This window comes from Nyctibius grandis, chromosome 6 (genome assembly GCF_013368605.1).
Source record: "Nyctibius grandis isolate bNycGra1 chromosome 6, bNycGra1.pri, whole genome shotgun sequence".
Classification (NCBI taxonomy): Eukaryota; Metazoa; Chordata; class Aves; order Nyctibiiformes; family Nyctibiidae; genus Nyctibius; species Nyctibius grandis.
This window is the reverse complement of record NC_090663.1, coordinates 9,346,608-9,358,620: the sequence shown is the minus strand read 5'-3', so window position 1 is coordinate 9,358,620 and position 12,013 is coordinate 9,346,608. Positions and strand designations below refer to the sequence as shown.

The following is a 12,013-nucleotide window of genomic DNA, read 5'->3' as shown; positions in this document are numbered from 1 at the left end:
TAAAATCGTGGTACAGATTACTGTGTTTGCTGTGCACTGGACTATTGATACAATTGGGAATAAATACCTTCCTTGGACTGCCAAGCAGTCAGTGACAACTATTAATTTCTATATAAAGCCATGATGGCTTGTTTGCAAATGTTTAGCTATGCATCACTGCAAAGTAGCTTCCTTTTCATGTTAGGGATACATTCTGCCATAAATACATTAAAGAATTCTACTCCGCTGACTTTCACAGATCTACGGCAATTCACATGTGCTGAGGGGCTGGCCTGAGAGTCCAAGGACAATTTTTGGCTTGAAATACCAGAAAAGCGAGATGTTATCTTTACATAAAAACCACGAGCGAGGCTTTGGCACTGTTTCTTCTGTTGACATTTCAGCAGATGCAATATCGCATACAGCAATGATAAAACACATCAAAGCAAAAATGATCTAACTGAGCTGTACCTGTTCCGATAAAAATTGTTTTTCTTGAGGTGTGGCACAACTTGCACTCTGTATCTTCCTGTAATTTATTGAACAGCATTTTAAAAATGAATAAATGTCCAATGGTCAAATCCCCGTGCTCATTTCAGTGTACTGCATGAAAGCAATCACACAGGCCTCTCTTTTCCGCTCTCAGGAGGAGGGTTTCTGTCTGCAAAAAAAAGGTGAAATCAAAGAACTGAATATATCACTTTAAAAGAGTATATAATTGATTAGACCTAATCCCTCCACACAGCTATAGTCAAGGTGCTTTGCTGAGTCAAAAATCACAGTTATTAGTGCTGGTTTTCATCCAGAAAAAATAATGAAATAAGTATATTCAGAACTGAGATGCTTGGAGAGTATTTTTATAGTTTAAATGTTGTCATTTTCACAGTTAACTTCTGGGGAGTAGGCTGTCAAAATTACTAAAGTGTCCTTTATAAATGCTGAGCAAAATTCCACTTTCAACTGTACTGCTCTTAATTCCTTCGCAGTGATTGATGGCTTCCTGTTGACGATGTCTTCAGTACCGTATAATTTAATTGCACCAGATAGCGTGTGCTGAGGAGCCAGTGGTGCTCTCAGTTACACTGCTGTTTCTCTAGAATAACTGAGTTCAATCCAGCTGTCAGTCCAACCTTGTTGTCTGAAACTCATAATCTTTCAGGGCAGATCTAGACTTGAGTTTGTGGCTCCCATTTTAACCTGAGTTAATTTACTGACAGTTGCCTTATTATCAACTGTACTTGGAGCCATGTCCCCAAAACCCCACCAAAAGCTTAAAAACCATTCTCTATAGACATCAGTTAAAATTACTTGCTCTTTTTTTTTGGAGCATCTTAGTGGAAAAGCATTTCCAAACTTTTTTCCTCTGTATCCAGGAAAAAAAATTAACTTCAGATCCTCAAAGATATTTAAGTATCATTTATGTAATTGTGATCAAATAACTTAAATCTTTTGTGGGTCCTAGTCTCACTCTTTGAGAAACAAAGGCTGAACCTCTCAAATGGCACCATCATTTCCAAAGCCGAGTCTCTTGTAAGACTCAAAATAAAATTGTTGGTGCAAGCAACTCTCATTAGCAAGTGCAATTGTGACTGAAGAGAAACTTCTTCCTGAGCCTATCTTGCGGTTTTCACCCTGTGGTCTGTGGCCCCTTAAGTAGTTTGTGGACTGACTTTGAAGAGTTTCTTGAGGGGTAAAAAAAGTTACCAGTCTTAAAATACACCATGAACGGCTTTCCCATCTGCACTGGAAAAAAAACATTATAGGTTGAAAACCACTTGTTAACAAATTATCTAAAAGCTCTGTGGAACAACAAGGTCTTCAGCCTGCTGGTGTTCCTCTGACATGATGCGTGGTGACAAATTAGAAACAGCAAAGGGCTAATTAACAAAGACACACAGTTTCCAAAGGAGGAGCTGGGCAATTCTACCGGGGGACCAGCTCCACCAAGCTCTGCCTTGCTTGGCCAGCAATACCTCTGTCTCCCCAGCAGTTCCAACTCTCTACTACCCATTTCTTGTTCTCAGACTGCAAGCATTTGCAGGGAGAGGCTGTGTCAGAACAGCTTTTCCCTCCCCTCCACAGCCTTCTATCCTTTTCAACTCACACTTTTGACATCCACCTTTGCATTAAAGAGGACTTGTTCACTTTCCCTGTCTGCTTTCACTTATCAGCTTAGTGCAATGGCAGGCGTTATTAAACACTGCTCCTCGCTTGTACAATGCAATCCTGGATGAGTGAATGCTCTCATTGTCAGGAGCCCAATAGAAATCATAGAATCATCTTAACATCAAACAGGCTTATTGGATTTCACCGTAATGCCAACAAGCTGTCGCTGTTACCGCAGACCCTGCCTAGGCATCACTCATGACTATTTACGGGCAGGAAGAGCAGCTCTGGGAGCACTCAATTGTAAACTGAAACACTACGAAAGAGAAGCATTAGTTACAAAAATTAATTGCGGGCCTGTTGGCATTGGCTTATGAAGTCCCTGATAGGAATAGTCCTGCATGGGGCTTGCCCTTGTAACAACAACTTTCAAGATGCAGGAGTTGTTGAATTAAGTTATTTGTGTGTAAAACTTGAGAAATTATAGTTGGTTAGCATGAGCCAAGCACCAGTGCTTAAGTAAGGATATGGAGGCTGTACCTTTCAGAGAATAGAAGGCCACAGCGTGCCGTTTGTACGGACCTGGCCACTGCATTTCACTTTAGTATCTCTGCATCATTCAATAATTTGTGTTTAACTAAAGCATCTCTTCCAGAAAGGCCTTTGGAGTCTCAATCCAAAGGCTGGAAAAGATGGACAGTAATATACCCTTTCTTTACTAGTAGTATTAAACTCTGATAGCTGTCAAAGGGTGAGTGATGTTCCAAGATATACAAACTGGTTACGTTTGTGAAACCCCACTATATACCAGAACAGCCCAGCACAGCTGCTGGAGGTAAAGCCCCTCTATTCACAGTCTGACACTGAACAGTTATTTAGTATTACGCTAGTGCATGGGAAATTTTTGCAATGTAACCCATACTGCACTCGGAGCTCTGCCCTAATCAGTTTGCTATTGATAGCTCAAGAAAGCTAAAGTCACTCCAACCCTTGTTGTGCAGGGCCCTACATGATTGCCCAAGGTCACAGGAAACCAAAGGCAGAGCAACACAATTGCTCTTCTGTGTTATAGTTTGAGACACATAATTGATTTACATCTCTTTGATTGACTCTGCTGTGAATGCCAATTTCAGTGGAGTGTGACTTTAGAGGAACAAGGAGCCCTTCTCAACTACCAACAGAGACAGTACCAGCCACAGGCACTGGGTGGGCACCTAAAGGAACTGGGAGATGCGGCTGCAAACTGGTTTCATTCCCCACAAGTTGCTTTACTGTCATGTTGCCAGTGTTAATGGAGCTGTTAGGGAAGGAGAGGTAGGACAAGCCATACATGAGGGGGGCTTTATTAGAGGTGGGAGACCTCCTGGCTCTTGCAAACTACAGACAGCGTGGGAGCCACTGTGATAAGTCCTACCCCAGTCAGTGTTTGTGCATATTTCTGAACCCACATATGTATGCATTGCTAAAATCAGGACATTTAACACACCCTCATTTTTTGTCCATTGAGACCTCTGCAGCACAAGACCAGCATGTGAAGTTGCAAAATGCCGTGTGCTGTGATAACTACCTGAGCGAATGTGCTTCCCCCTTTTTCACAGAGTATCGATCCATGAGCAAGGAATAGATGCGCTTCCCTTTCTTCTCTGCCAGCCCTGCCTGCCACCTTCTTGCTCTCCAGTTCACTTTCCGCTCCTGCCCAGTGAACAGTCAGTCCACAGATCAGAAGCAATGTTGTGAGATAAAGAGTAAATCATCTTTCTTGTTCTTCTCTCCCTTCATACTTCTTCTTTCCTTCTCTATTTGATGCAGGGACTGTCGGGGGTAATTCTTTAGCCTGTTATGCAAGAAGTCTGACTAGCTGATCTTTAATGAACCTCTCCAGCCTGTGAAAAATAATCTGTACTTGGTACAATCCTATTTGCTGAAATAGAAGTGAGTCAGCAGAGATGTCATGTCTGCTGTACACAGACAGGCAGACCTGGCCGCTTGGAGATAAAGGCTGAGTAAAAGCATTTCTATAGAAACACATACCCGTGTGTCTAGATTATACGCTGTCTTCTTTAAATCCTGCAACGCCCTCTGCATGAACTCAAACGCATGGCAGTCAACACAGGGGCGACCTGGAAAAAGTACAGAAGAAGACATCACTGTCACAGCATGAAATTTGGAGTGTGGCAGCACAGAGAGTCAGAGACCTTGCAATGCCAGGAGAAAACCCCTTTTTACCAGGCACCCACACCTCCATGCGTACAGAGTTAGGGCTGCCTGTGGACAGGGCTGTATCTGTCCTTGTGTAAATGTGTTAAGGACCAGCAAAAACACAAGAGCGTTTTGCTGTGGGTGCCTTTCTGAACATAGCCCAGGGTTGATGCTGCCTGGTGCTGTGTGCCTTCGGCCTCCAACCTCTCCCCTTAAAATGGAAACCCTCAAAACTTCTCAGACATGGGTTAATTCTCAACTGATACACTGAAAATAGCAGTTTGCAGTGGTTCAGAAATCAGCCAGGCAGGTCTGTTTTTACAGGAGCTCTTACAGAGCAGCTTGGCAAGGGACAGTGCCAGATCTGTATTTGCTTCCGTTCACCTGCTGCTGTGTTTTTTCTCTGCCAGGAATGCAAAGCATCCCACTGGCTCTGCAGCTGGTGCCAGTGTGCATGCACAGAGGGGCAGGGCAGGGAAAAGGCAGAGAAGAGGAGAAGGAAGGGACCTGACAATAACTAAAATGGCCCACTTCTGGACCTAGGCATTTCTGCTCTGCCAGGATCCACCCTGCACTAAGCTCAGGCCCTTTCATGCAGTCACAGAGCTAATGAAGTGTGGGTTTTCAGAAGAAGGAATTGCAGATACTGGAGGAGATGCAGGGGGAATGGGGAGAGAGGACATTGTACATTGAACACAGAGCCCCCATGTTGAGGGGGTACTGAAATCCTTGTCTACTTGTGCTGCTCTGACAAAGCAAAGAGGGTGCAATGCTGCTGCTGAAATAGCTGGGGAGTTGCCCGGAGCCGGAGGGCTGCCGTGCAGCACTGCAGCACCCCGCGCCTTGCACCCTGCACCCAACACGCACTTCTGAGTTGGCCCTGATGGAAGGGAGCAGCCAGAGTGCTTCTTGGTCCCCAGCAAGCCTCTTAGGGGCTTTGACCTGTTCAGGAGGTGTTTCTCTCCCACCCATCCTCCTCCATTTCCTCTCCACACAGCTGACATCTCAGGGAGACCCAGGGATCAAGGGATGCGGGGAGATGCAAAGTCCCCACCTCTATAAGAACAGCATCACTCACAAAGACTCTCTCTCCAGGCCTGAGAGGAGTAGTGACAGGATGGTTTTGAGCACATTTTAAAGACACTGAAGCCCCTCCTGTTTTCAGTATTTCAGTTATTTAATTGTTTTCACTTCAGATCATGGAGCAGAGCCCTTAGAAAGAACCTGCATCCCCAGTCTGCTGTCAGCAAACCCATCATTCACTTGGTACCATGGCCTGCTCCCTCCCCTTGCTGTGGCCTTCTCAAAAAGCACCCTGCCCTGGCTCTGCCTTGGTGAAGTGCTGCATACCCTGAAGTGCTTATCACTAAAGTGTCCTCAAAATCAGAACTTGATGGAGAAAAAACAACCTTCGGATCATAAAACGAATGTCTCCTGCTCTGGCAGTGTGGAGAAAGCACCTTTGAGGAGAGCCATGAATTCCATTGTCAGTCACCACCTGCCACCCAGGAAGTCTTTCCAGGCCCTCATGAAGGCCATGGCTCTGTGGGATCATTCACTGGTATTTATGGCAGTCAAGTGCTCCTGTGTGGACAGGGAGGTACTAGTTGAACAGCACAACCATGCCAAGTGGTTAGTTCACTTCTGCCACCCCTGTGAAAGCAGCTGCCCTGGCATCAAAGCAGCTTCTGCAGGAAAACAGTGGTGGCAATGAGGATGCGTGCCTGTGCAGCTCTATGTGTCCTGGATCAGCACATGCAAAGCTCCTAACATGGCACTGCTCTTCAAAGCCACAGAGCAGATGCAGCCAGTCTCACGACATAATGGGATATTCACTCTCTAATATAGTTTCCTGGGCTGTCCTCCTTGGGGGTGGGTCCTTCTCCAGGCACAGCTGTCTCTGGGTCAGGTTAGCATCCCTGCCTGCTGGGAGCTAGCAGCCCTGCAGTGCTGGCAGTGGGAGAGTTCGTGTGATTCCTCCAACCAGCAATATCCCAGGATGGGACGCAACATTTTGACTTACTGCAGTGCAGAGAGGACTCACTGAAGCAGCACTACTGGCAGATGAGAGGACAGCTGTACCTGGGAGGAGGTGATGAGCAGCTGGGGAGGTGGCTGGCTGTAAACTCTTCCACCCATGCAGCCCTGCAGAGCACACATCTGCTCAGCGCTTTGGGGACTGAACGAGGGCAGTGCTGTTCTCTCTGTCAAGCATCTTGCACTAGCACAGAGCAACATGAATGCAGTTCCCCAGATAAAATAGGGGCAGTACCCCACTACCTGGAAAGCCTATAGCTACAGTCGGATTTTTGCCAGCAGAGCTGCCCACGTCCTAACTCTAGCCAGGCTTTTAATCTATTATACTAGCCAGACCCTCACAGTAGCTGATAGCAGGTACTTAAGGAAGATATAAGAATAACCCTCTAGCAATGTTCTTCTAGCCTACCAAGAGGCTGGAGGATATCCTGAGTCTGGATGGTCTTTCTACATCTGATAAGCCCTCCACGAATTTTTCTCACATTAACTGGCCCTGTTGCTTCCTGAGTCCATGTAAACTTTCAACATCTACAGCATCCTGTGGCAATGAGTTCCACAGCTCAGCTATTCACTGTGTGAACAAAATACCGTTCCTGTCTGCTGCTTTCATTTCCTGCCTCTAATTTTTGTGCTGGAAGACACAGTTATTAAATATTCACCATCTTTGTCCCACTTATGACTTTGCTACTCTCCATCATTCCCTGCCTCAGTGTCTCCTTTCCAGACTGAAGAGCTGGGCTGGTAAGCTGGCCTATATAGCTGGACTTAATCTCTCTTCATGCTCGCAATAGGATGCCTGTGGACATTTCCCCAAAGTAATGATGTCTAAGGGCCTATTTTCACAAAGGTTTTGAATAAATCTAAATATGTGCTGTTGCAAATAGGAACAATCCCACCCTGCTTTCTGTCCTTGGCTACATGTTCCCACACCTTTTGCTCGCAGCAGGAGTGACTGTGCAGTTGCTTGGTCAGCTGGATTGATGATTTTTTTTTCTCCAGATCAGATCTTGAATGCCCAGGTTCAGAGGCTACAACAAGAAATAGGGCAAGGACAGGAGGCCAGGTTGTGGGGAGAAGGGCAGAGGCAGCATAGGCTTACATCAGCTTAAAGCAATCGTAAAACCAAACCTTAAGTCACATCATAGCAAAGTACAGCAGAGTGCTATTAATTCCTTGCTGACAGCTGGGAACAGCCTATCATTCATAGGGAGACTTAACAGGTTTGTGGATTAACATAATGAGAATTATCAAGAGTCAGCTATAACTCTTTAAATGGGTCCTGTCAGCATGAAGACTGTATGTGTCTCTGTGTGTTTGGGGAGAAGTGGGGGAGGAGAGCTTAAAATATGCTTCTTGGCTTCTTCTTGGTGAAAAACTGGAACTGAAAGCACTGTGGAAGTCTAATTTACTTTCCCTCGCATGCACAAGGCGTTTACTCTTTGTATTTCATGCACCTTGGCTAACGAAAACAGACTGACCAGCTTCTGTTCTTCAAATTCCACATTCCAGCTTTCACAGTGGGTGATCTGGGCTATAAATGCCATGGGAGGTTGGGGAAATTGCTTAAATTTTTTTAGTGGATTGCACTGAACTTTAAAGAAAATAATCCACAAACATTAGTAACACCACTTCATACTTGAAGAGCTTTTGCATATGCAAAGCGCTGTGTATAAAGTATAAGGACATGATTAATCCCTGCTAATTAGCATTATTCATAAAAAGCTGGGCCTGGCTCTCTGGTTGGCAGAAAGTATGCCAAGTGGGGAGCAGGTGATGGTATCCCAAGCCAGATATCGGTGCCACACACAAGGCAGGATCTCTCTGCAACGCTGAACTCTGACTCACTCTTGTGGCTCCTGCACCTCCCACACTCGCACGAGAGCATTCCTGCCCCTCTCCTGCTCGTGGTGCTGCAGGAGGGACACATTTCTCCCACCAAGTGAGAAAGAGAGAAGCTGTAGTGCTGTTCAATCCCAATGAGGGATTGTTCCTGCTAAAGGCGTGTTCCCAGTCCCATGTCGCACACCTGGGAACAAAGAAAAGCATTGAGCACCGCACTGGTCTGCCCTGCAGAAGGACACTTAGTATGGTCCATGTACATCATATATCCCTGTCAAGAACATGTACTAGAGCCTCCAGGATCACACAGCCACCATTTTACCTGCGCTGACAGTATGGACTTAAGCACCAGCAACAGGGAAGGTGTGCTCACGTGCTGGCAGTAGCACTGCACCCAAAACGGGTCAGTGCCCAGCAGGATCAACTCCTTGATGAGAAGTAGCCAGTGGAGCTGACATCAAGCAGGAAAAGATCCAGGAATGTCTGTACTAGATCACATCAAAGGTCTGCCTGGCCCAGTGTTCTGTCTCCCATGAGTTACATCTCTTGTAGTACATTAAGTGTGTCTAGGAGCATTCCCAAGCTTTGAGAGAGCTGTCATGGGACAGCTCATCTCTAGAACAGTAAACTCTGTCTTGCAGATAGGCAAATGGCATCCTGTCATGGACAGAAGTGTGCCAGGGACCATCCTAGCAGGTTACTAGCACAGTCATGTCCCCATGCCAGGGCACATCATGGGGTTATAGATGTGACCTTCATGGCCAACAATGGATGCCCCTGAAAGAGCATAAGAACAAGGCATGTATGGAGGGATGTGTCCCCAAAGAGCCTCCCAGGCCTCAGGAATATGCTGAGGCAGCTCCTGAGCCAGAAGAACTCCTGCTGTATCTAACAGCCCTTTCGATGTTTTTTTTCCTCGAATTTACCCAATCAGTTCTGCAACCCCATGCAAGCTTTTAGCATCCACAGTGTCCTAAGGGAGGAGTTCCACAAATTAACTATCAGGAAGAGCCATGATGGACAAAGAAAAGTACCTGGAGCACTTAGCAGCTATGCAGCACTCTCAACAAGTGGCTGATGAGGAGCATCCCGGGTTCCTTGTTGCTTTAAAACTCTGTCTCTGCAGCAGCACAAAATAATTTACAATTCATGATCAGCTGAGAGTCTTCCTCCTGGCCTGGCCTCAGACATAAGTACCATTATGCATTCGTAGCAATGCTACCAGCCTCCGTTACTCAGGACAGAGCAGCATGTCTCTGCAGAAACACTGGCCACAGAAACACTGACCTGCCCTTCACTCCTTGCTTTCATGTGCAAGAGTAAGACAAGACAATAAATCTTTCTCAAGGGCTCTTCAGGGGACTCAGTACCCTGGCAACAGGACATCAAAACCATGAGATAACTCCTTGAGATTGGGGTCAGAGACCCTGGACAAGAGTTTTGTTCTACAGATAAAATGGGAGTTCCCACTACACTAGCAGAACAAGGAATCGCCATATACTTTTTCCCAAAAATGTGTTGAGTTGCCTCTGCTAACATAGACACACAAAGGGCACATATAATTTGTTTTTCAAGCATGATTTTCTCCTTGAGGACACAAAATGGACTACTAGCCACAAAACTTATTAAATTAATGCATGCTTAGAAAACAAACACATAAAACAGACTTGATGTCTGTTTTAGAACAGAACAAAACCTAGCACTAATAAAAAAAGAAGAGAATAGAAAAAGAAGGGAATTCAGCATTTAAGTCCTGTAGAGACAAATATACATGGGCGTATTTGAAAACTAGTAATGGAATTATAGGAGAATAAAATGCAGTGACTAAATCAGGTCTTGTGTTAAATATTTGTGTAGTCATGTAAGAAGATAGCTGTGACACAAAGTAACCATGACTAAGAACTAGAGATTGGTTTGTATGCAATTATCTTCCTTTCTTTTTTCTCCCAGAGGATATTTTAAGTTTCTAATGAGTGGCTACTTCCCACTTGCTGTCACCAAAACACCCCGAGAACATTGACTCCATCCCCTAATAGCTTTGAACTATTGCCTCATTTTGGACCTGAGAAAGTTTAACTAGAGACTTGCTCAAAATGACAGAGGAAGCTAATATAGAGCTGTGATCCAAATCCAAGAGCTCCCAGCTCCACGGTGTGCTCAGGCCAGTCTGTCATATTTATTTATTTTTTAAGTTTGCAGAACAGCAGCAGGATTTCAGAAATCTCTGTATGCTTTACAGAGGGTCAATGTTTGGGTCAATGTTCCCTGTGTCAATCTATAGTAGTTACAAGAGAGTTGAACTTGAGCTATTGTTCTAATCAAATACTAAAATAAGCAAAATGTAACGCCCTGCAGAAATAAACACAATTTCCCTTCTAACAATATCCAGACTTCGTATATATCGTGGCAAATCTGGAAACGAAACTCTCAAGAAGCAGATCTAAAAGACCGACAGACAAAGAACTTTAAAACAAGCTCTAATTAAAATTATAACATTGTTAGTATTTTTTCCTGAATAACTACTAATCCTTTGCTTGCTTGCTGTTTTTACAAGCGCTGTTTTCATGTGCTTTGCTGACACGTTACAAATTCATCGTTAACTCCCTCACTAATCAGGCAGTGCAACTCCCCCTGGAGCTGAAGGTCTGCGTGGCTGCTGTGGGTTAAGTGGAGGAAACCAAGCAGGACACAGTGCAGCGGGAGGGCATGAGTGCGGCATGGCAGGTACCTACTTTCTGCAGGAATGACACTCCCAGAGTCCTGGCTGGCCCCCACAAGCCTCATGCTTAGCAGGCCAACCACCGAGACGAACGGGATCGCCACACGCATCACGCTCCAGACAGACGGCAACGCCATTACTCTCATCAATAATTCAAGCTTTCTTCCCTGCCTGAAACAAGGAGAAATAAAGAAAATCAGCAGTTTGCTCCCAGCACGCTCCCCACAATGGAGCGGAGGAGACGTGATAAGCACAGTCCCACACATACATGCAAACCCACACGCACACATCACTGCAGTGACATGCCACGGGCTTGCGATGCACCCCAAGGACCAGTTTGCCAAGTACCTGATCTTTCTCTTCGCTTGTGTGCCAGAGCCTTGGAGCAGCTGTAGCGAGCAGGCGAGGTTCCAGCAGCCCCTCTGAGCATGCGTCCCCCCTGCATCCCCCCTTCCCTGATTAGGGTCATTGCCATGGAAATTTGCTATAGCAACACTGAAAAATCGGAGCTGCCAAGTGGAGAAGAAGATTTAAAGGGACCACAATGTGGTGGATGGTCGCTGCTGTATTCCTCCTCTGCCTCTGCTCTTGAAGGCCATGTCCTCTCCTTGGCGAATGCTGCCTGCTGCCACCCACATGAGAGGGTCTTAGGCAATTTTTGCATTTTTTGCTTTTAATCCCAAAGGGACTGTGCTGAAATATGCAGCTTCCATCCCTTGCTTTAGCTGTAACTCCTTTAAAGTGACATTTTGTTCCAGGAGGTTCAAATGAGATGAAAACTCAGAAGTTCGCTTGGAAAAACAAAGATCCAGGGCCTGCTGATGGCACCCTGGCAGACTCCATTATGAGCTTTGTTTACCTACACTGAAAACGAAGCCTTGTGGACAACAGCAATGTTGGCACACAAACCAACCAGAAATATAGATCCTGCACAGCGTCACACTAGGTATCCGTGATAACGGCCCAGCCAAAACCTACACACCGCAGAAGTTTAAGGATGCTTTCTTCAAGCTTAGCTCTTGATCTGGTATTTTGCTAATAGGCTGTGTCCTGACAAAGCTCAAGCATGAGCCCTCCTGGATAGGAGATCTCTGTAAGGACCTGCCGAAATCAAGCCTTCAGAAAACGGGGGTG

The 12,013-nt window shown here is 45.6% G+C and overlaps 1 protein-coding gene across 1 annotated transcript; it reads right to left on the bottom strand.

The window, feature by feature from the left end:
- Window positions 1-458: 458 nt before the first annotated feature.
- On the bottom strand, window positions 459-11,040 carry NICOL1 (NELL2 interacting cell ontogeny regulator 1). The gene is made up of 3 exons (XM_068404131.1): window positions 10,893-11,040; window positions 4,117-4,205; window positions 459-640 (listed from the first exon to the last, which is right to left on the bottom strand). The coding sequence occupies exons 1-3, from the start codon at window positions 11,023-11,025 to the stop codon at window positions 575-577; spliced, it is 288 nt and encodes a 95-aa protein (XP_068260232.1). The 5' UTR covers window positions 11,026-11,040; the 3' UTR covers window positions 459-574.
- Window positions 11,041-12,013: the final 973 nt, after the last annotated feature.